General features: G+C 52.8%; 8 protein-coding genes across 8 annotated transcripts; 2 read left to right on the top strand and 6 right to left on the bottom strand.

Moving 5' to 3' along the window:
* Nucleotides 1-259: 259 nt before the first annotated feature.
* CPA1 (Multifunctional pyrimidine synthesis protein CAD) lies at nt 260-2,104 on the bottom strand (the record flags this gene model as incomplete). Its single annotated transcript, XM_062948679.1, has 2 exons — nt 260-1,857; nt 1,922-2,104. 2 exons carry the CDS (start codon nt 2,102-2,104, stop codon nt 676-678), a joined length of 1,365 nt encoding a protein of 454 aa, XP_062797579.1. The 3' UTR covers nt 260-675.
* A 1,269-nt stretch (nt 2,105-3,373) lies between these two features.
* CIR1 (putative electron transfer flavoprotein subunit) lies at nt 3,374-4,363 on the bottom strand (the record flags this gene model as incomplete). The annotated part of the gene is made up of 3 exons (XM_062948680.1): nt 3,374-3,456; nt 3,518-4,160; nt 4,313-4,363. 3 exons carry the CDS (start codon nt 4,361-4,363, stop codon nt 3,374-3,376), a joined length of 777 nt encoding a protein of 258 aa, XP_062797578.1.
* A 396-nt stretch (nt 4,364-4,759) lies between these two features.
* Nucleotides 4,760-6,003, bottom strand: GCS1 (ADP-ribosylation factor GTPase-activating protein gcs1; the record flags this gene model as incomplete). The annotated part of the gene is made up of 3 exons (XM_062948681.1): nt 4,760-5,074; nt 5,129-5,887; nt 5,956-6,003. The coding sequence occupies 3 exons, from the start codon at nt 6,001-6,003 to the stop codon at nt 4,760-4,762; spliced, it is 1,122 nt and encodes a 373-aa protein (XP_062797577.1).
* Nucleotides 6,004-7,207: 1,204 nt separating this feature from the next.
* Nucleotides 7,208-9,505, bottom strand: QC764_601670 (uncharacterized protein; the record flags this gene model as incomplete). The annotated part of the gene is made up of 1 exon (XM_062948682.1): nt 7,208-9,505. The coding sequence occupies exon 1, from the start codon at nt 9,149-9,151 to the stop codon at nt 7,208-7,210; it is 1,944 nt and encodes a 647-aa protein (XP_062797576.1). The 5' UTR covers nt 9,152-9,505.
* A 534-nt stretch (nt 9,506-10,039) lies between these two features.
* Nucleotides 10,040-12,542, bottom strand: QC764_601680 (uncharacterized protein). The gene is made up of 4 exons (XM_062948683.1): nt 11,980-12,542; nt 11,349-11,643; nt 11,051-11,287; nt 10,040-10,997 (listed from the first exon to the last, which is right to left on the bottom strand). The coding sequence occupies exons 1-4, from the start codon at nt 12,204-12,206 to the stop codon at nt 10,605-10,607; spliced, it is 1,152 nt and encodes a 383-aa protein (XP_062797575.1). The 5' UTR covers nt 12,207-12,542; the 3' UTR covers nt 10,040-10,604.
* Nucleotides 12,543-13,967: 1,425 nt separating this feature from the next.
* On the top strand, nt 13,968-17,466 carry TAH18 (NAPDH-dependent diflavin reductase). The gene is made up of 4 exons (XM_062948684.1): nt 13,968-14,985; nt 15,063-15,241; nt 15,305-15,403; nt 15,485-17,466. The coding sequence occupies exons 1-4, from the start codon at nt 14,794-14,796 to the stop codon at nt 17,277-17,279; spliced, it is 2,265 nt and encodes a 754-aa protein (XP_062797574.1). The 5' UTR covers nt 13,968-14,793; the 3' UTR covers nt 17,280-17,466.
* Nucleotides 17,467-18,152: 686 nt separating this feature from the next.
* On the bottom strand, nt 18,153-20,330 carry QC764_601700 (uncharacterized protein; the record flags this gene model as incomplete). The annotated part of the gene is made up of 1 exon (XM_062948685.1): nt 18,153-20,330. One exon carries the CDS (start codon nt 20,328-20,330, stop codon nt 18,153-18,155), a length of 2,178 nt encoding a protein of 725 aa, XP_062797573.1.
* On the top strand, nt 19,649-23,021 carry QC764_601710 (uncharacterized protein). The gene is made up of 2 exons (XM_062948686.1): nt 19,649-22,019; nt 22,082-23,021. Exons 1-2 carry the CDS (start codon nt 21,347-21,349, stop codon nt 22,717-22,719), a joined length of 1,311 nt encoding a protein of 436 aa, XP_062797572.1. The 5' UTR covers nt 19,649-21,346; the 3' UTR covers nt 22,720-23,021.
* The last annotated feature ends 398 nt before the right edge of the window (nt 23,022-23,419 follow it).

Genomic DNA, 23,419 nt, shown 5'->3' with positions numbered 1-23,419 from the left:
GTGATGAAGCCTTTTTTTTCTGGTTGGGATGAAGGGCAGGGGAGATGGGTTGGTTGTTTTTTTGCAATCAAGTTTGTATTTGTTTTTGAGTTACCTGGTAGAGATGGATAGTAGTTGAGTTGAGTGGTGGAGAAAGGGCTGGGGAATGAAAGATACCAATGATGTTCAAAGTATGCAGACACGAAGTGATGGTTAGGTATACGGATTCAAAACACCGCTTGCATGTGAAGGCTCTGTCTGTATTCGCAGGTCATTAGGTGTGGGACAAGATTTGAGTGTCTTCCTATGATCAACGAATGTCATGGGTCTCAACAGCACCCTTCATGACAAGAAGACAATAGGTGATGGAAGTCGGTGTTGAGTTCTGAATCAAAGGGGACAGGGGCACAGTCAACACCAATCCCTTTTTGTTCAACAACACAGACACATTCAGCTTGAGCATACAAAGATGGAATTATCCAAAAAAAAAAAAAAGGATACATTGCATCACTATAAAAGTTAAATGAATGCAAAACTGACTTGCAGCTGTGGATACCGCTAGGCACAATAAAAGCACTACCAAACAAAAAACAATTTTTGTTGCCCATAAACCCGCCAGAGAAAAAAATCAAAGACGCTTATAACCCCCAAAACCCAAAACCCAACCCATGCACCAACCCAATAACCAAGAAAAGTTTAGGCAGCGTTGGCCAACTTGGTGGGCTCAACACCGACACGCTCCTTGCTGAGAATGTCAATCATGAGCTGAGATGGCCTGTTGTCACGGTAGACCGAGGCACTGCTCTTGTACATCCTGACGTTCTCGAGGTACTTGTCGAACAGGTACGAGGAATCCATCGGGCCACCCTTGGCCTCGGGGTGGAACTGGGTCGAAAAAATGGGGCGGGTCTTGTGCATCATACCCTCGTTGGAGCCGTCGTTGAGGTTGACAAAGTACTCCTTGAAGTCGCTGGGCAGGGTGCTGGTGTCGACGGCATAACCGTGGTTCTGGCTGGTAATGTGGCATTGACCGGTGGTCAAGTCGAGCGCCGGAATGTTATGGGCACGGTTACCATACTTGAGCTTGATGGTCTGGGCACCAACGGCAAGAGCCAAAAGCTGGTGGCCAAGGCAAATACCCATGATGGGAACGGGGGAGGTCTCCATCAGGCGGGCAAGGTTGTAGACAGTCTCCTGGCAATGGGTCGGGTCACCGGGGCCGTTGGAGATGAAGATACCGTCGAAGTTGTCGGCAACCTTGTGGATGGGGTAGTCGTAGGGGAAGACGGTGACGGAAGCACCGCGGCTGACCAAGCTGCGGAGAATGTTCTCCTTCACACCGCAGTCGATAAGAGCAACGTGGAACTCGGCGTTGGGGTTAGCAACGACGAAAGGAGCCTTGGTGCTCACACGCTTGACAAGGTTGATCTGGCCAGGGTCGATAAAACCCTCGTCCTCATCGGCATCGTACTCGTCACCGATGGTGATTCTGGCAAGGGAGGAACCCTGCTCGCGGAGGTAGGTGACAATAGCACGAGTGTCGACGCCAGAGATGGCGGGAACACCCTCGCGGGCACACCACTCGCCCAAGCTCTCCACGGCAGTCCAATGGCTGTACTTCTCAGCAACATCGGCAACAACCACACCAGCGCACTGGATATGGGGAGACTCGAAGTACTTGAGAAGACCGAACTCATCGCGCTCGTTCGAGGGCACACCGTAGTTGCCGATCAGGGGCTGGGTGAAGACCAAGATCTGGCCACGGTAAGAGGGGTCGGTCATGGACTCGGGGTAGCCCACGAGAGAGGTGGTGAAGACAGCTTCGCCAGAGATGTTGGTGTCGGCACCGAAGGCCTTGCCTTGGAACACGGGACCATCCTATGTTAGAAGGTTAGCCTCTGAAAGACACAACATGACCATGCTGGAACTAGACTAGACATACTCTGATAGTGAAGGTAGCCTCGACACCCGAGGCCGCAGCAGTGGCTCTGCGATCAACGCCGGGCATAGATCTGCCCTTGCTTCCAGACACGGCAGCCTTGGACAGGAAGCGGGTAGAGACCTTGGGGGCGGCGAACGCCGACGTGGTCTTGGGCAGACGAGCGGCCAAGCGAGTGAACATCATGTCGACTGCTAGTGTGGGTTGGTGTATAAAAAAAATAAAACGGGGTAAGATTCTAGTGCAGCGCGGGACTTGAAGTCTTAAGCGTTCAGGGCTCTCCACAGATGGTCTGGGAATTCTAGTCAGTACAGAGCGGTGAGTCAAGCCATATCCTGGGAGAGATGCGGACCTGAGAGATAATCCTAAGACACAAACGCATTAGCCTCCATCTTCCAGACACGGCAATTCGAAGTGGAATCAAAAAAATGCGCATTCAAGTGGCATTGTCGCGGCCCAATGCCTCTTGAACAGAATCTGAGGGACTCTTGCGTGGAGGGGCAGCATGGACGTCCACGATGGTGACAGCGGGGTCGGCCAGCACAGCACGGCATGCCCCCTGCCCACAGTAAGGGATTGTGTTTCATTGAGAGAGCGTACCTGAGAAGTAAACTCTGACGAACGGCCGTTCATCAGCACTGTTGTAAGGGCGACAATTCGAAGAGGATGAGTAGTCTACAAGAGACTAGAGAAGCGAAGCGGTTGCTGAGAGCAAGGCGTTGGCGTGGTGAATCAGATTCGCGATGGAGTTGTTGGAATCGAGAAGAAGAAAAAGGCGGGAAGCGAGAAAAATCCATCTTTTTTGTCATTTCAGTCCCCAAAGAATTTTGCGACTGTCTCATTGGCGAGATGGTGATTGGTCCACCTGTTCCCACCCCGCCGCGACTTCCGGAGCTCCTGAACTGTCGGGAGCCGATTCACGGGGTGGAACATCTGGGCCATTTTCAGAGGCTTATTTTGTCCTAGCGGGCCATTCCAGCGGTTTGTTGCGGCTTCGGACTGCCAATTCCTCTGAGATGCAGGGTCTTCACCATCACTTCAGCCGAAAGGACTCAGACCGAAAATCCGAAACCCCTTTCAGACCAAAGTTTAAACTCGCAAAATGGGTTGTCAATTGTCATAGTTTGAAGATACAGACGAAGTTGATCTACGTCACAGGGGACACAGTTGCGGGGTGGTGCCGCTTTCATCCCACAACTCTTATCTCTGGTCCTATCTCGATGACATCGCCGAAAATGGACCATGTTGTGGCAGATCACAAGATCTGTATATTGAAGGAGGCGCTGTATTTCGTCGGGATGATGCGATCATGACCACAGACTTGGATACTTGTCAATATTTCCAATGATGCTCAAAGATAATGTAACAAGATGATGTCGTTGCGCAGGCAAAATTGCAAAGCTGTCAACTCTAGATGCAGGCAAACACTAGCAATACATTGTTGTGTACATTGGCTTAGAGAGCACCTAGCTCCTTGAGCTTGGAGATCAAACCATCGACATCCTCGACCTTGCCACCGCCCTTTCTCGGGGGTGGCTCTGCAACCAGCGTTAGCAATCAAATTATTCCACAACAACCCCTGACTCATCCAAAACTCACCAGTAACCTTCAACGTCTTGAGCCTCTTCTCCCCCGTAATCCCAAAGTCCGCAAGCGTCTTCTTCTCCAAAGGCTTCTTCTTCGCCTTCATGATATTCGGCAAGCTCGCATACCTCGGCTCATTCAACCGCAAGTCCGTCGTGATAATCATCGGCAGTTTCGCCTTGACAGTCTCGACACCACCATCCACCTCCTTCGTAACCGTCACCGTGTCCCCCTCCCCAAACGTAACCTCGCTAGCCTGCGTAGCCTGAGGCCAGCCCAGCAAGCCAGCCAGCATCTGCCCCGTCTGGTTGGCATCGTCATCAATACTCTGCTTGCCCAAGAAAACCAAGTTGCTCTTCTGCTGCTCAACAGCGGCCTTGAGCAGCTTAGCCACGCTCAACGGCTCAAGGTCCTCGCCCTCCTTGACCTCGACGTGAATGCCGCGGTCGGCGCCCATAGCCATAGCAGTGCGCAGGATATCCTGAGCCTTGGTCGGCCCGGCGCTGATGACGCAGATATCCTCCACACCACCCGGGGCGCGCTTCTTCTCGCGGATGCGCACACTTTCCTCGACCGAGAGTTCGTCAAAGGGGTTCATGCTGTGCTTGACGCCGGCCGTCTCGACGCCCGTCTGGGCCTTGTTGACGCGGGGCTTGACCTGCAATAAGGCGTTGCGTGCGTTAGCAACTGTCATGCCCAAATGCCGTCTTACTCCGTCCCGCCCAAAGTCCGCGCTTGCAGTTTGACATGTGCCTTTCTCCCTGTGCAAGCTGCACGCAAGCTGCCTCAAGCTAGGATGAAGTTACATACCGCATAGTCAATGACCCGCTTGACGGGCACCAATATCCGTAAGGCTGACATGTCGAAGTCTTGCGGCTCAATGGGCGGGTTCGTGGGATCTCGAACAGGACGGAGGGAGAGGGAAGCTTTGAGCGCCGCATGCAATGACGCTCAGTGGTTCCTTGGTCCATCCCGGCTAGTGCCGGGTCCGGGTTGAACCTCGGCCAAGCGGCGGGGGCTTCTCTAGAGTCACCCCTAACCCTGAAGCACATGCATGCCTTTCATTATCCAGACCTCATCAGCAACAACACCACATCAAAACAACAGAATGAACAAGCAAAAAAAGACCAAGCTAGATAGGTATCAAGGACCGACTGTATATCGCCCAGCAACAAACGTCTAATGTTCGAAGAAAACAAAAAACCAAACAGGCTCTCCAATCAAAACCACCACCCGTGTGTAACCCTGACCTCAGAACTACCAATCCTCCCACTCGTCCTTATTATTCTGCTTCGGAGGCGCGGAGGAAGAAGGCTTGTTCCCACCCAGCGCCGAAGTCCCAATGGAGTTCCCGCTCGTCTTCCTGTTGTCCGCCGCCGATGCGAAATCATCCCAGAACGCCCTCTTGCTCTCATCAAAGTTCTCGCTCCTCACAGGCTTATACCCACTACCTGAAGGTCCCTCCACAAATCTTGTGAACCCTTCAGAAGCAGTCTTTGTGCCAGCCTGAGCAGCCTTGGCCGCATTGGCAGCAGCAACACGAGCTTGCGCGGCAAAATCTGACTCGGCAATCTACCATCGTGATATCAGCACCTAGAACCCCAAGATATCAACCGTAAAACATACCTGCTTAGCAGTAGGCTGAATAAACCCCTCATTCACCGTCTTCGCCGTCTTCGCAACCGAGCTCGTAAACCACCCAAACCCCTTACTCAACGCCGCCACCGGATCCTTCTGCAAATCATCCAGCCCCGGCAACCCGGCCTGCTGCTGATTACTCCTCTGCGGCATCGATGTCCCCGAGCTGCCAAACCCTTGATACTTCCCCCCCTGACTCGGGGGCAAATCTGCCGACCTACCCGCATTCCTCTCCCCCAGCTTAGCAAAGTAATCCACATCCACCTTGATCTTCCCCCCGCCCTGCGCAGCATTCGCTGGACTCCCCGTCCTACTCCCTCCCAACGGTGCCGCCGCCGCCGGTGAGCTCTTGGCCACCGGTGTCTCCTTCTTCTGCCCGGGAACATACTCCCTCCCCTCAACTTTACAGCTCAACCTCTCCTTCCACTCTTCACCCACCTCCCCTGAATATCGTTCCGCAATCGTCGCACCCTCCCAGCTCACCCCCATCGTCTTGTTTGTCTCGTGCTCCTCAAAGAACTTCTTCCAGTTCTCGTTCCCTCCCAGTCTCATCCTCTCGATTTCGGCTTGCTTGAACGCGTCCATGCTGATTGATCGCACAAAAGAGATGTGAACACCCAGTCCGCGGTGAACTCCGGCGCAAGACAAGCAAATAAAGATTCCAAACTTGGGGGATGCCCATTGGGGAGACGGGGCGCCGCAGTCGCAGCAGAGGGAGTTGCCGGGTTCGGATTGGATCGTGACGAGCTATTACGGTACACCATCATCAGCATCTAACGGTGGTTGGGGTGGGAGGAGGACGGTAAGAAACGAACCTTGCTCCTCGTCTCGGGATCAACCTCCCACATGGCGTTGGCTGCCATCTTGCTTCCTTCTGTATTTGTTTCCCTGTACTGTTCTGTTGTTTCGGCAATGTTTGCAATCAATTCTCGTCGTTATTTATTCGGGGGGGTTCGTTGCGTTGCATCACAGTCGGTGTATTGCAAAAGAATGCAGTCGGAAGTTGTCGCGTGGCGTTTGAAACCAAACGGGAAAAAGGGCGGCCGTGTCGCTTGAGTTCCAGCCCGCGAAATTGAACAGCTCCCGCCCAACCTACCGCACGGCACCACCTAAAAAAGCCACGAATCGGCTCCGGTGTGTCAAAAAAAAAAAAAAAAAAAAACCTGCCAGTGCTAGCTACCTAAGGTACCTAATAATGTCCGATGACACAGTATTTGGCGAAGAAGTTTACACTTCTAACAAAGACCGCAGAGCTCCGACCATCGATTCTTAATTCATCTCTTGTATCAGTGGCCAGCCCCACTTCCCCTGGCCGCGACATCCTACCACTAACTTTATCAATCAACTGCGAGAATAACAGGACCTCGTGGCAGGAGCTCGCAAGCTGCATGTCAAACGCTTCTCCCCTTTCCCTGATAGGAAGTCACAACGCCATCTTCACGAGTACAGTGAGCCGGTCATTGAAGAGATGAAAGCGATGAGTTTGTTCAAGGTGAAATGTAAGGCAGTTGAGCACTCTTATACGTAGCCACGCTTACCACAAAATAGTTGATGTACATAAGTAGGTTAACCCATATCATATAAATATCTCTAAAGGGCTGTTAATTGTGTTTAAAGGCCTGGTAACTATCCTTCAAGGCATGGTTCATAGTAATAGTATAGGTCAACTTACTGTTGCTGTGTCAATTATTTTGTAGGCAGGGTGTCCAATCAATCGACTGCGAGAATAACATAACATCACTGCAGGAGTTCGCAAGCCATACCAAACTCTTCTCTCCTCTCCCTGATCAGAACGCCAGGCAAAGCTACCTGCACAGGCGCAAGGCCTGAAAATTGAAGAGGGAAACCCAATGAGTTGTCTGTACCCAGGGTGAAAAGTGCAGGGCAACCGAGCACTCTTCTACATGAATGACCCCTGAACCCCTGAATCGAGCTCCACAGCCACCCCCCAGACCACCAAAGACAGAGACCGCACCCATTACTATGTACCCAACTACCTACGTACATCCCTCAAACTAGTCACTATCGACATATATCTCCCGGCGCCATTCGACCACCCACTTGCTGCTAGCCCACTGGGTCAAGCCTTCGGGGTACGGCCAGTCGTACCACGTCTTTCCCAATTCGAGGAAGTGGATTCTCGTACCTGTCAAAGAGTCTCCCGTAACGCTCCATGAGCCTTTCCACCCCACTCATGACAACACATTTCTCGTTTGAACCCGAGACACGCAGCGAAGTGATGGTGTTGTTGGCCGTTTTAAGCTGTGACTTCACCGACGAGAGCGAGTTGGCTGTATTACGATGATTTGCCTGCTCCGATGCCAAGAAGTTCATCGTCTGCTGGTGGGCATTCCGCCGGGCGGCTAAGGCATCTGCGGTCGCCTTCTGGTTCATCTTCTCAGTCGCGAGGGCATTGGTCGTGTTCCTGTGGTTCGTCTGCTCCGTAGCAAGGGCGGTTCTTGTGTTCTGGTGGTTCGACCGCTCCGTCATGAGGGCGTTAATGGTGTTCTGGTGGTTTGCCTGCTCGGCCGCGAGGGCTTTGCTTGTACTCTGGTGGTTCGACTGCTCGGTCGCAAGCAACTTTGCCGTTGTCTGGTGCTGGGTCCGCTCAACTGTGAGTGCATTGGCCGTCGCCGTATGGTTTGCTATCTCCCTCGAGAGCTCCCCCTTTGGAACCATGTGGCTAGCTTTCTGAGCCTCCACGCTGCCAATTGTTTGCTCATGCCTTGCCTTCTCCTCAGCTAACTCGTTATCACGTTCGGCAACTTCAGCTTCGAAACGGACGATGCTGGCGGCATGATTTGCCTTCTCCTCCGCCAACTCCTTGTCGCAATCAGCAACTTCATCCTCGAGACGGGAGACGCTCGCAGCATGGTTTGCTTTCTCCTCTTCGAGCTGTTTGTAGAGGTGCTCAGGGTCGTAGTCCTCCTCCCGCCTCTCAGCCTCCTCAAGTTCGGCCTGTTTCTTTTGATATCTGTCCGTCTCCGCCGCCAGGCGACGGTCACGATAAGTAATCTCGGCTTGGGCATCATCGAGCTTCGACTCAGCATCAGCAGCCGCCCTCCTAGCAGCCTTGATCCCATCCTCGAGGTCAATCATCTTCTGGTTGGCCAAGTTCAGCCGCTTTCCCGCTGGCGCAACCTTCGCTTTTGACGATTTTTTGAGAAGTTCCAGCTCTGCAGTGACATCTCTCCTCTTGGAGTGCTCCTCTTTTAAGTTACCCACAAGCTCCGCCCGGGCGCTCTTCTCCTTAGCGAGCGAATTCTTGACCATGGCGAGCTTCTTATTACTCATGACAACATCAGACTCCAGAGCTGACACCTTCTCAGTGCTGTCCGAGAGAGCACTCTGACTATCCCTGAATGACCTGCGAAGCTCCTCCTTCTGCTCCTCCAGAGCTTGTAGCTCCAACTTAAGGCTGGATATTTCCGCCCGCAGTACCCGCTCAGTCAACTTGTTGTCCTCCGCCCCCTCAGTCAGTCTGGCGATACGTCCCCGGAGCACAACAATCATATCGTTCAGGGCTTCTTCCGTCTTGCTAAAGTTGGCGTTGGTCGCGTTCGCATCCTCCAGCCTAGCCTTGACCACCTCTAGCTCTGTCTCCGCCTCCATCACCTTGGCTTTCTCCCTGCGCAGATCATACATAGCAGCCCGCTGCCCCATCTTCACATCGTCCAACTTCTTGCGAATGCTCGAATTGTCAGCAGTCACCTTGGTGAGGTCCCTTTCGAGGTTGGAAACCATCTCATTTTTGCCTTCCAATCGGCCTCTCATATCCTTGAAGGGCCGCACCAAGGTTCGTATTATCCAACTCAAGCTTCGCATTCGCAGCCCCAATATCAATATTCCCTTCCATCCAGCTGTCATTATTTCCTTGCAAAACACCAATCTCACTCTCAAGATCCGCCTTCTCATCCTCAAGCGCAGCATTCTTTCCTCGCAGCGTTCCGTTCTGTTGGGTAAGCTCCTCAGCCTAGGCAGCAAGGCTTTCCTTTTCCTTAACGAGCCCATCCACAACCCCTGACCTGCCGCTCACAATCCTCAGTCATCAACCGAAGCTCCTTTTCCACCTCCCGCTTCGCAACCTCCAACATCCTAAGGCGAATTTCAAGTGCAGAGTTCTCATCAGACAACTTGTCATACTCCTCCGCCCGTGCATCGTCCTTCTCCAGCAGCGCTTTGTAGGCGTCCTTGAGCCAGGTGTTGTCCTTCTCGACCCTATTCAGTGCAGTTCCGGGAGTCGAGTTTTCATTTTCGAGAGCCGACTTCTCCTTCTCGAGGCAAGTTTTCTCATGTTCGAGAACCGATTTCTCCTTGCCAAGAGCCTCCTTCGCCCCCTCAAGCGCCTCATTCTTCTCCTTCAGCCCTCTCACACCCCCCACCCTTCCCCCCCCCTTGAGACTCTCCATCTCCAGTTCGTCCTTTGGTATCCACAACAACACCACGATCTTCCCCAGGCCCATCCCTCCCACCCGTCAAAGCTCCAACTCCTCGACCGAGTTGAGCAATGACAGAGTCAAGAAACTTCTACGGACGCAGCAAGACAACATACAGCCTCCGCTTCAAACGTCCCATAAACTTCTTCCTCCGAATAGTGAGGCAGAAATTGGACTACTCACCAAATCAGAGTTGATCAACCCTCACCACACACCTCTCACCACCCATAGCACTCACTTTTACCACGCCCCATAACTTTGATCATCTACAAATTCTCACCACCCAAACTCCCATCTATAACTCTCACTTTCACCACTCACCACCCACCCCCCACACAACGCTCCACAACCCTCACTCTCAGCACTCACTACCTTCACCTGAAAGTAATGGAGAGTTGATCGGTAATGGTTCCATACAATAAAAATTATGGTGAGCAGCCGCCGTGAGGCTGCAAGTTTGACAGTGCCATCAATTTTGTTCTGGAACTCTGAGCGCCAAACTGTTCCATCCCGTGCCCCTGCAGGAATGCTCACAACCACCACAACACCATTCCAGGCACCGTCGTCATGATATTGCAAAAGAACAACTTTTCCTTCACTCACCCCGAGATCCCATTTTGGCCTCATCACTACATACATACATGTCCATAGTACACCACCCGATGAACTGTGCAGAATCAAATGTCGTCTACTCCACCAAAAAAATCAGGCAAAGAGGTCATGAAAATTAATGAGTATTCGTGTGCCAAAGCCGAGATAATTCTCCTCCTGTTGTCTCAACCGTGAATGGAGCCCTTATGAAACCCCAACCTCGAACCAGACGCCCAGGAAACTATTTCATCTGCCGCTTCATTTTCATCTCTAACCATAACCGAAATCATCCACCCATTCCCTGTCGTGAAAAATGCAACCGCAAAAAAGTTAATACATACGATTAAGAAGATAGTCGGGTAAAGATAACGAAGTCATCATCATCATCTCCGCCGATATCGTCTTGCGTCCCCATGCTCATCAAGGGTTGAGCATTTTTAAGCAGTGGTGGTGGCAGGAGCAGCTGCGGGCGTGGCAGCCGCCGGGGCAGGGGCAGGGGTAGCAACAGCCGCCGGGGCAACAGGAGCCTGCTCCTGAGTAGTACCCTCGGTCTTCTCGTCGGCCTCGTGAGCACCGTGAACGTCATCGTCAGTCTTGTCGGGGCTGTCGATGGCGACCTTGACGGCGATCTCACGGCCATCGATGTCCTTGCCGTTCATTTCAGCAACGGCCTTCTGCTGCAACTCCTCGGAAGCCAAGGTGACGAAGCCGAAGCCACGTCCCTTGCGCGGCTCACCACGGGCCTGGAGCTTCTTGATCATGAAGCGGGGGATGGGGCGAAGAGCGATCTTGGCGGACAAGGGCTGGTAGGCAGCAAAGAGTTCCTTGAGCTGGAAGGGGGTTAGCATGTTGCACACAAGAAACCGGGACGGTGATCACAAACCTTCTCCTCGGTCAGGTCGTAGGGGAGGTTGGCGACCATGACCTTGGTCTTGGAAGGAATGCCATCGGCGGGGGGACCACGCTCACGACGCTCACGGGCAGCGCGAGCCTGGTTCTTGCCAGACTTGTCCTGGTTAGTGTTGGCTTCGTTGGTGATGTCCTTCAGGGGCTGAACCTGAGTATCGGCGGCAATCTCAGCGGCGTCGCCCGAGGTAGCACCGTCCTCCTTCTTCTCGTCCTGAGCAAAAGTGTTAGCTTGAGATAGCTCTCGTGCCCTGAGCTCGAAGACAACAACTTACGTCACTGCCACGGCCACCGCGAGCGCGTCCACCACGGCCACGGCCAGCGCGGCCACGACCACGGGTAGACTGGCGGCGGCGCGTGCCATCAGCGTTGGTGCCCTCGCCGGCACCCTCAGTCTTCTCGTTGGCCTCGGGCTTGCGAGCGAGCTGAACAGAGACCTTACGCTCCAGGATCTCCTTGCCGGAGAGCTCAGCAATGGCGCGCTCAGCTTCGCTGGGGGTAGAGAGGTCGACGAAGGCATAGCCGACGGGGCGGTCGGTGCGAGGGTTCTTTGGGATAGAAACGGACTCACTGCACGAGGCGATACATGGTCAGCGATGGCTCAAAACAAAGTGCTTGTCAACAGTGAGGGACGGCCAAGCTTGACCGGCTGCGGGGAACAGGCGTAGTCTAGCCCGCTGAGCTGTGGGCCGCATGAGGCCATGGTGCTGGTGCAAGGTAGACGTGGCCAGCGGTGGAGTGGCAGGACCAGGCATCAAGCGAAGCAGCGGTCAAGCAGCAACGACAATAACAAACACCAGGAAACAAACATCACCAAGCGCAACTCGACTCGAGTCGACCCGGACACCGTGCTTGACGGCAACCAATGCATGTGTGAACAAAGAAAAAAAAAGCAAACAAACTTACACAAGGTAGCCCTTGAAGAATTCCTTCAACTCCCCCTCCGTTGTCGCGTAGGCAAGGTTGCCGATGTACAGGCGGCGACCTTCAGCAGCGCTGGCAAGGACGGCATCGTTGTTGTTGGCAGACTTGTCGTCTGTCTTGCCAGTGATAGAGGTGTTGGCCAGAGCGTTGGTAACGTCATTGACGGCCGCGGCAGCAGCGTCAGCAACTTTCTCCACGACGGTAGACATGGTGATTGATAAGGATGTCGGTTGGTGTTGATGGAGTCGATCCACAAGTTGATGTGACGGGTGATGACTCGTTGAGCAAGGCAACGGGTGAAGCGTCAGGTAGTGATGGAGGGAGACGTTCACGGAACGAGTATTAGAATTGGACTCTGGGTCTGGGGGGGAGTTAGAATAGGGTAGCTTGGAGCCCTAGAGGTCTTGAGAGGTGTGGTTGACGAAGGTTGAAGCTGTAGCGATCCTTGGTGGTTGACGTGGGGAGAGGGAAGAAGGGGGAGAGCTGTGAGTCGGCGCGGCCAAAATTCAAATAATTTTTCGCAAGCGGCCGAGTGGCAGGCGTGGCGGTGGTACGTACCTGGCCTGAACAGCAATTGCCTGGGGGGGTGGGAGACGGAGGTGGGGCCCAGGGAAAGTGCAGGGCAGCAGTCAAAGGCAGGGGTGCGTGGTGAAGTGGTGCTGCGCCCCACCACCAGAACTTCTGGGGGAAGGAGGAAGGACGAAAGACGACAAGACTCGTCGATGAAGATGTGTTGTATATGGTGATGTGGAAACACATGGGTCTAGCAAGTACATACCTCAATAGGTGATCTTTACTATTTGTTTGTGTCGAGAAAACAGAAAATACGGTGTGTTTTGTCTTGGTGTGGTTCGGTTCCGTGGGTTTGGCGCGGGGCAGGAAGCTCAACTTATTGTTTAGCTTATTAGGTTTTTGGCGGTTGTCGTTTCTGTGTGGGTTTTTAAATTCCAAGTCAAGTGGTGAGCCTAAGAGTTTCAAAGTCGAAGAGGGAAAGTATATATCTCAAAAACCTCCCCTCATTCAATGGGGCCCGTGCTCCGGATTTCACTCAAAGCTCAGGAGATCTATTGTCATTGACTGAATAGGAAAGTGGCTCTGGACCATCGTATTATCTGGAGCCATGGCGAACATCAGACGAATTTCCATCTCGGAAAGAGCACCTACTCTACTCACCACATGGACATGGAGATACAGAGGCTTTGTTCAGATAGACACTTCACCAGCAAGAGTGTAGTGTCGATGTCATGATACAAAGCTAGTTGACGATATCCGTAGTGTCGTGGCTCTACCAGCACCACCCTCGCTCTCTCTTTTCCTGGCGCTCGGTTGAGGTTGCACCAAACGGAAATGAATCATGAGCCCTGGGCAGCTCTATCAGGGGGGCAGTGTTGGTGGAAGATGATTATAAATGCATATATATACCCAAGAAGATCGATCCGGTATGCTGAATAAACAAACCACCCATGAGCTGCATTGTAGTCTCCATCGTGTGTTTTAAAGCCATCCATCCAGCTGTATATAACAACTCATAGGAAGCTGGAGGTTTGAGATCATCGACGGCCCTTGGCGAGCTCGGAGACAAACCCTTGTCTTGTCTTGGTTCATTCCACCCGGGAGCTTGGGCGAACAAGCCCAATTCAGTTTGGGGCCCGCCCGGCTGCGGGAAACGCAAAGAGAGGCCTGGTCCATGCCTAACCAGCTCGGCAACGGGAGAGTTGGTGATCAGAGATCATGCTGATCGCCAGCCTGCATCTCTCTCTTTTTCTGAAGAGATATATGCAGCGGTTGACGACGCACACATGAAAAATGGAAACAAGAGATATTGTGCCAAATCCGATGACACAACGGCGCCCGATTGGCTGATGCCCCTTTTGCTGTTAGTGGCCCGCAAGGGCAGGGTTGGCATGACAGGCGTTTTAGCGGGGAAATTGGCACTGGGCCCTTGGTCGACAGGGTGAGAGGCAAGGGCAGCTTCCAGACGCTTCCATCCACACCGCCCCCATCCTGTCCGTTCACTGGTGCTTTGACACGGCGATTCTGCACTGGTTGTTTATGCGTATGCAGCTGAGGTGTACAGCCAGATTAGAAAAAGGGGCAACCCTCTGACCATAGAAATAGGGGCACATCTTGGCTGTCAGGTTGTATTTGCAAAGAAGCTGAACCACGGCGCCGGCGATGTTTATCATGTGTCCACCTCTCCATAAACGGGCTCCGCTTTTGACCTCATTGCTGCCCGTTGCCCCTCATTGCCCCCAGCCTTGATTCGAGCATTGTCCAACATCACATCAGCTGAGAATGGCAAACTCGCCCCTGGGAATGGAGTCCTTGCGCTCAGGGTGTTTGAAGACGGAGGCGGAGAAGCACGGCCTCTGTTCTTGGGATTTGAGCCGAGCTGGAGATGCTCCCAGATGACGGCAAGGAACCCGATGTTCGGAGGTCCGATCCGGGAACAAAGCTCCAGGATAGCGGGACGAAAGCTGGGCCGGGCCGGTTTCGGGACCGATCCGATAAACCACGGAGATCTCACATTCAAGCTCCTGCTCAGCCTTATCAATCAGTAAAACCATTCTGTAGTTCTACAACCACCATTGACCAAGTTTAATTCAACTTGCAATACCGGATATTCGACGACATCGCACATCCAAGAATCAAGCTTGGAGATTTTATGACTCAAGCATCTCTTACGATTTTTTGGGCGGCAAGCTCAGTCACAAGTAACATATAAACTCGAAGATTAGCACTCAACCCAGCAGCATTCTCGGTCATCTTGACGGACTCGCTATCCAAAGGTATACTATGAGTATACAAGTGGAGAGCCCGGCCAAGATGGCGCAACTGGCATCGCCTGTTGAAATCGAGGGGAGGAGCATGGCCATCCTTTACGGCTCAGAGACAGGAAATGCTGAGGAAATCGCAATAGAGCTCGAGGATATGGCACGGAGGCTGCACTTTCATACCAGGATGGATGAGATGGATAGCTTCAAACTGGTTGGTCAATGCCCATGGGAGCAACTTCACACTCTATTCACTTGAAGACCCCGACTGACTCTCCACTCACCTTGCAGTCAGACCTCTTGAAAGTCTCACTGGTGGTCTTTGTAACTTCCACAACTGGGCAAGGTGACATGCCCACAAATACTCTAAATTTCTGGAAAAATCTTAGGAGAGAGAAACTCAATAACAGCAACTGCCTCGGACCTGTCAAGTTTGCGATATTCGGCCTTGGTGACAGCGGTTATCGAAAGTGAGTTTGCTTGCCTTGTTATTCAGTCGTGGACATGACTTACTAACAAAACTGCCAATGCAGGTTCAACTGGGCAGCACGGAAGTTGCAAGTGAGGCTCCTGCAGCTTGGGGCAACAGAGTTCTTTAGGGCTGCCGAGGCAGACGAGCGCCACAACAACGGGTAAGCAACTTTGATCTCAACTTTATTGGCAGCTCAACGGATTACTCGATATCTCTAACAACACACCGCAACCATCGACAGCATCGACAGCATATACCTTCCCTGGAAAGAAGAGTTCAAGGCCGCTTTGTTGGAGAAATACCCACTTCCCGAAGGAACAGCGCCCATTCCCAACGACCAGCTTCTTCCACCAAAGTATTCGGTACGGGTTATGCCGACAATGGAGCCCCTTCCAGCAGACAAAAGCGCCACCCAGAGCGCCCTTTACTCCCATGTTGACAACCCCATGCCTCTATCCCAGCGTCGGTTCGAACACAACCAGCGACAAGATGCCACTTTCCCCGCCTGGGAAGCCCGGGAAGACCAAGGCTGGGAGATCCGAACGGGAACGCCAGTCGACGTCCTAGACAAGAACAATATCCTCAAAGACCACCCATCCAAGTACTCTCTCGAGACGACTAAGAAGGTCGGCCCGAGAACTCCCCTACCAACCAGACTGGCAATTCCTCAAGGTGTATTCGCCAAAGTGGTTGACAACGCCAGAGTCACCCCCTTTGACCACTGGCAAGACGTCCGCCACATTGTCTTTGACGTCTACGGTGGCGAGAAACTCATCAGCAAGGTCAGCGATATGCGCGGCCAATCGATACTGTCGATCTACCCGAAGAACTACCCCGAGGACGTCCAAGAGCTGATCAACCTCATGGGCTGGAACGATGTTGCTGACAAACCCCTGGACATGTCCAACAAACCAAAGCGTGTCTTTGACAGGGTAGACGGCCAGCCCTCCACCCTCCGCGACATTCTGACAGACAACCTCGACATCACCGCCATCCCGAAACGGAACTTTATCCGCGAGCTGACCTTCTTCACCAAGAACCGAGACGAAGTCGAGCGTCTGTGGGAATTCCTCCTCCCGGGCAACGAGCAAGAATTCTACGACTACACCTCCCGCCCCCGCCGCACCATCCTCGAGCTCCTCTCTGACTTTCCCGGCGTGAAAATCCCGGTCGAGCGAGTCCTCGATTTGTTTCCCGTTATTCGCCATAGAGACTTTTCCGTCTGCAACGGGGGAGCCTCTTTGACCGAAAACCAATACGACCCTGACGCCCCGAACGGGACTCTACCTGTTTTTCCCCTTCGAATTGAGATTCTGGCTGCTCTGGTGGAGTACAAGACCATTATTCGGAAACCGAGACAGGGGCTCTGCTCGAGGTATTTGAAGTATCTTGCAAGGGACACGCCCTTGACGGTGAGGATCAGCCCGTCGAGGGGGGAGAATGTGATGATGCCGTTGCCGACGGCGGTGCAGAGGCCGCTTATTGCTGTGGCGACGGGGACGGGGATTGCGCCCATTAGGGCGTTGATTCAGGAGAGGTTGGAATACGAGGTGGATACTCAGGTGGGGGAGACGGTGCTGTTTTATGGGGGGAGGAATAGGGATAGGGATTATCACTTTGGGGGGGAGTGGGAGTATATTAAGGGGTTGACGGTGTTTCCTTGCTTTTCGAGGGATGAGAAGCCCGCGGCGCTGGAGGAGAAGGAGGAGGAGGAGAAGAAGGAGGGGGGGAATGTATGGGAGAAGCCGATCAAAACGGAGGAGGAGGAGAATGTGGAGTTTGGGATTGTGGAGGAGATGGATCCGGATAGAGGGAAGAGGTATGTGCAGAATGAGATTAGGAAGAGGGCGAAGGAGGTGGCGGGGTTGATGAGACGGGGGCCGGTGGTGGCTGTTTGTGGGAGTGCGGGGAAGATGCCGATTGCGGTGAGGAAGGCGTTTGTTGATGTGCTGGTGGGCGAGAAGCTTGTGAGGGATAGGGAGGAGGGGGAGAGGTGGTTGGGAATGAGGGTGGTTTATTGGGAGGATACGTGGTGATTTTTGGGGTGGCAGCGCGGGGGACAGAGGGCGAGGAGTGTGGTGAAATGGAGTTGGGGGAGTTTGGGTTGGAGTAGGGGTTTTGGAAGAAAAATGGGATGGCGAGCGTTGCTTCGAGTGGGGGTTGTGTGTATATGAATACATAGTGCTATAGGGTTGTACGGAATATCAAGTATTGCTATCATGATGAGGCGTTGCTGGTGACTGGTTGGGATCATCGGTGATGATCAAAAGGCGTTATTATGCCGAACTAAAATCATCACACCACATCATCTCGGGGAACAATATCTACAAAACTTTTCATTTTGTACATTGACTACACGTATCTGTCTGCTTACACGGGTATCTTATCTGCACACACTGCAATGCTTTTTGGTAGCTTCTCCTCCCCATGTCTTTTTTTCATCTCCCCATCCCATCATCTCCTCCGCTCAGCTCCTGAAGAATACGGCTAGTATTTATCCATCTTTTCCTCAATGTACCAACTCATTTTTTGTTTCAGCTCTCGAGTTATATACTGTGCTCCTCTTTGAGCCCCAGCAAGTAGGTAGCTTCTTTATAGAAAGGGCAAAAGCTCAGAGAAAAAATGTCCCACCTTGATCCTGGCGTTGCAGATCCGGGCTAGTGATAATCTGCCCTCGATGACCAAATCACCGCTGCTGCTAGCTCTCTCGACATCGCTCGTCTCTATATTCCCTTTTCGCCATCGTCAGTGCAGTGTTGCCCCATCTTCGACACCTATATGTAGTCTTACAACGCCGCCCTGTCAAACAACGACAAAGACAAAAACGGCTTGATAGATCAAACACCTCTGCCAGTTTGTGCAGATCAGATGGCCCCCCCCCTCCCCCTTTCATCCTTTCCTCAAAATATTTAGCGCCTGTTCCGACCCCCACCACCACCCCGGCGACGGTGGTTCCTCGGCGGCCCAGTATATGTTGGCAACGGTGCACCATCAAATCTTGACCTGGGCACATCATCCCCCCTCTCCCAGCGGCGGTCATCGTTTCTATCCGTTCTCTCCATGCTAAGGCGGCGATCCGGATGAATCTTGGGGCCGGCATCACCATCACCAATCCGATCATCCTCCCTATCCAAGGCCTCAAACCGATCCCGACTCCAATTACCACCACCGGCACGGTCATCACGCACCCGGTACGCCCTATCGTCCTGGCGCCTGAAAGGAGGAGGAGAAGGTGTGCGACGCCCACGCCCACGTCGGAGCTCGTTACGCTCGCGACGCTTCCTGGCTTCGCGAATAGGGTGCCGAATACCTACAAAGACCTCCTTTCCACGATCCACAAACTGGCTTCCGCTCTCAAAAGTGTACCGGTTGATTTCGTCCTCGCGGCCCATGTCGCGGTAGCGGTCCTTGGTGTAGTAGGACTGCATATTGTCGAGACGTCGCTGGGCCAACTCTTCCGACACGGGCTGGTAGTACAGCGGCGGGCCTGTAGAAGTTCTCTTCGTGTTTTCAAAGTTCTCGAGGTCGTGCTTAGCTTGACCTCTGCCACGGACGCGGGGACCAGCAGGGAATCCTTGGCCTTCAAGTTCAGCAAATCTCCGTCCGGGTCCAGTGGGAACAACCGGGGACGGAAGTGGTTGCCGGGCAGGTCTGTTGCCCGAGTTGTTTCCTGAACTGGCCCCATCACACTGCACCAGAGAGGCCACGACGACTTCCTGGGTGTCTGGGTCGTCCTCGAAGATGACTTCCCAGCGTGTCTGACGACCATGCTGGCGCTCGAGGTCAATCCACTCTGCGACTTTCTCGGAGGGAATGAAATCAACCCAAAGTTCCTTTCTGGTGCTCTCATTTGGCCAGACCTTCCCATGTAACGCTGTGCGGACCCGCGAGGCTGCCGAAACGCTGTCGAACTTAACAAGAGCGTGAGTACGCATTTGATCTACGTGGAAGTCGATAATGCAGCTGTCATCGACGGGCGCGCCTGGGAAAGCGGCAAGGTGGACAAAATACTCGCGCACTGATGCCTCCCTCAAGGGTCTCATAAAATTCTTGACGTAGAGCGCAGACGTGGCAGGGTGCCTAGATCGCTCAACTCGACCAAATTCGTCCATAGGCTCGTCGATATCCATATTTTGCTCTTGGTATCTGGGTTGGTTGCCCTCCAGCCTTTGACCCCAAGCTCGCTCGTGACGTTTGTGAGGCGGTGACTCATCATGAAGTCGAGTTTCGGGGCTCCTTGGGGGCACAACTTCGAAGGGAGTAATTTCGCCGAGGTGCTTGTCGGCCGGTGAGGCTGGCTCCTTCCTCGACTCCTCCAACTCGGCCTTCTCTTCCCAGTCGTCTTGTCGGGCTCGCTTGCTAGATGATTCGTCACCAGACGGGGGAGGGCTTCTAGACCGACGTTTTCGGCTAACTGTATCTTGAACAATCTCGGTAATAGTGACGGTCTCGACGTCGGCAAGTTCTTCGGGGGGAGGGTTAGAGTTTTGTTGGGTTGTGATTTCAGGCTCGATGGCAGAATCAGGTTGAGTGGTGACAGTCTCTGCGTTTTTGACAGCCGGGGAAGGCGAGGCGGGAGCTGGCGAAGTGGCTTTCTCTGGAGCTGCTACCGGCGCATCGTCCATAGCGGCATCATCGTGTTTCTCTGTCCCCGCTTCTGGATTCGCATCTTGAACAGGTTCCGGCTCGTCGGTGGGGCTTTCGTCCTGTGCTGTTTGGTCGGCCGCTGCAGTTTGCCCTTCCTCGTCGTCCACCAAACGGGCAACAAGCGCAGCCTTCAGACCGGTAGTGGCAAGCTTGCGGCGCTTCAGCTCTGCCCGCAGCTGCGTAACGGTCATTTTCTCGAATTCGGTCGCCATTGTTGGGGTTGGATGGGCGTTGGAAACTAGTCGAGTGTTGCATGTATTCGCATACCGTTCGGTACTTCCAGACAAAAAGTTGCAGAGCATCAAAAAGTCGCCCGACGCGAAAACAGGAACAGGGATTGCTAGCGTGAAGTGGAAGGGGCGCACGGGCCATTTCTGAGGGTCGGCATTTGGCTTGGAAGGTGGGAACTTGGGAAGCTGTTCACCCCTGCACCTGGTCATTGCCAGGTACCCCCCACCTTGACTTATACAATTGATGGAGCTATCCGCTGTTCGACATGTGTTTCCAACGTCAACTCATGTTTGCCTCCATGACCATGTCTATGAGAGAGTGTGTTTCAAGACAAACTGCCAGTATGAATGGTGGACTACTGCAGGAGTTCAACCACCTGCACCAGATGTCCCGTCCTTACCTTGAACCCCAACTTCAACCCCCACGTTGGCCTCTCTCAATTCAATCCTCTGAGCCGCTTGGCCAGCTGCCGTTTATTAGCAGATTGGGCATCCTTTTCGCTGGCTGCCTTATGTCGTTGGGGAGGTGTGATGATGTAAGTGATGGCTTACTGAGGCCAGACAGGTACGAATCAGGGGCACAATTGCCTGTTCCCTTGAAGAATTGAATCCCAATTCGTGCTTCCACATGGCCTTGCGCCAGCCTGTCAGTCACTTCTGGCGTTGGGCCACGACGGGCTACATGATTTGCACACATGAGCCGCCGAATGCAGCTGAGATGAAAATCATCTTGGTCATCCGCCGGAGGAATTCCGTTTACCGATATAACGTTCCGGGGGGGCCCAACTGAAGCTCGGTTCTTGCAATTGGGAAGGTGGCTGCTACTCATCTGCTTCCGGAAGTTGCCTTGCACACCTAGACACAAACCATCACATTGTCCATTGTTTCCTGTTCGTTATGGGAGCAGCCTCACTTTTGGGACGGAAAAGGCCATTCACTTGATCTGTTGTTCCCACGTTGTTCCCCATTTGCAGCCCATTTCTCCTCCATTCTCTCCCGCGCTTTCCATAAAGACATTGATTGTCGAGCTTCCAGAAAGAATTCAAGCTTTACAAGTCGCAACCAACACAAACTCAAGCCACAAAACCATCGTCAATTGTGCCCGCCACCATTTCAGAACCTTCCCTCCATCACGGAACTCGAGGAAATACACGACAGGCCCTTTGATATCTCAATTACTTGACAGTATTCCGATATTTCGGCCTCGAAAAGTCGCAGTGGTCGCGATGGGGCCCTCCGGTGCGCTCTCATCGCTGCCAAAGCTCATGGCAAGCGTCGGGTCGTGGGTTGAGTCAGTCAAGTCCTCCCCACCTCTGCCCCTGAGCCCACCACCCACATCCGAATATGGCGACAGATATGAGGAAGACTCCCGTCTTCAAGAGTGCATTGAGGAGGATATCAAGCAAAGCATTGAACGAGACGACGATGGCGATGTCGATATGACCGACTCGGAAGGTTCTACACCACCCAGTTCTGACCCACGAACCCCCGAGTCTCGTTACCATCTACGCGGTGGTTACCCCAAACGCCGACAACCATCCTTTGGTCAATACAGCCCAACCTCCAGACTGGCTATGATCCAGGAGGATAAGCCTCTGGAGATCCATGAAGATGGCTACGACACAAGCAGCGACTGGGATGACTATGGCACCATTCCTCAGATCATTGGCGATTATGAGGAAGGCGTCAGTCGGTTGGAAGGCTACGATGACTGGAACGAAGATCAAAAGAAGGTCCACAAGCTCATCTATCTGCGTGGGTTGCATCCCATGATTCCATCCAACTGGAAAATCTGCTTCAAGATGTGGGGCATCAATCAGCCTCATCTTGACGATGTTTTCACTCCTTCGGATTGCGAGAAGCGTGTGGTGATTCATGCCTACAAGGGCATTCACGCAGGTAAGTAACATACCCTACCTCCTTTTGGTTGCCATAATAACAGTACCTAACATGAAATACAGCTGGCAAGGCACTCGAGAACCTCTTTTACCTCTCCCAGCACGTCACCGACTACGAGGAGCTCGGCCTCCAGGACAAGGCGTCCGGTCTTATTGTCAAGGCTATCAAGAGTTACATCAAATGGTCGATGCAGGATGCTAGCATGACTCCCCGCAAGGAACTCTCAATTGTTCTGGTGCACGACTACACTGCGCGGCTACTCAACATGCCCATTTCTCGAGACAACTCTATGGGGGTTGATCACGATTCTTTTGCCTATGATAGCGACGAAGAGGGGAGCAGCTACGACAGAGAGATTGAAGATGCCATGTCTCGCAGCATCGAGAGGAGGTTGAGAGCTCTGGGGAAACGATGGCGCGAGGTTCTTGCGAGGGGCAACAGGTTTGTCTCCAAGCCACCGACGCTTTACCAGTTTTCTGTCATTCAGCACATGGTCATGTTGAGCAGCTTTGATCCGTCGTCGTCAAAGAACCCGATTGTCATTCTGCATCAGGTCCCGATGAATGATCGGGGGCAGTGGCTTTGGAATGCGCTGTCCATTGCGATTCCTGTTCACTTGGCGAGGGAAGCGATGATTGATCTGCTGAATGTCGAAGGAGTGATGGCGGAGTTATCCGAGTCTGATGATCCAGACTTGTAGACTGCTTTGGTGGTCGATTGCGAATACTGGATTTGGGGTTGGGGGAGGGGGGTATTATGACTTGATGAGTTCATGGTCATGGAAGGGACATAGCGTTCATGAGGTTATTGCTGATGATTTTTCTTTTCTTTTCTTATTTTCTTTTCTTCTGATTTGTTGCCTTTGTCTTCGCATCTTTGATCTTGTTGTGTAGTATATATATACCCTGGGAGGAGTTGATATTCATCATTGTAACATCAGCCATGTGTTAGCAGGACTGGGTGATTAATTTGTTTTTAATTTCACTGTCATAACCGAGGCAAACACTTGTTCTCTAAAGAGTTGCCGTCATTCGAAGCTCTACTACACCAAACATGTGGTTGTGCTTTGCTAGGATGTTGCTAGTTCTGTTCAACGGGCTAAACATCTAGCCCATTGAGAAAATTACCGATTGTGTGGATTCACGGAATCTATATCTCCGGGAAATATCTACCACTTAGAGACGGGGGCTTTGCAGAAGAGGGTGTAAGAGAATATGCCAGATTTGCAGCGCCGATATCTGGTGGTTTGGATTTGCAATTCCAATGCCGCAGTGGATCGACATGGTATTCCACCATGCCGCTAAGATCTTTTCTTGTAGGACGAGACCAATCAAATGGATCTTGATTATCCTGTACCCCGGATTCGGACCTCTCTTCGGTGGAGTTGGCTGTAACGAAGA

This window comes from Podospora pseudoanserina, chromosome 6 (genome assembly GCF_035222485.1).
Source record: "Podospora pseudoanserina strain CBS 124.78 chromosome 6, whole genome shotgun sequence".
Lineage (NCBI taxonomy): Eukaryota > Fungi > Ascomycota > Sordariomycetes > Sordariales > Podosporaceae > Podospora > Podospora pseudoanserina.
The sequence above is the reverse complement of the archived record's forward strand: the minus strand, read 5'-3'. Positions and strand labels throughout refer to the sequence as shown.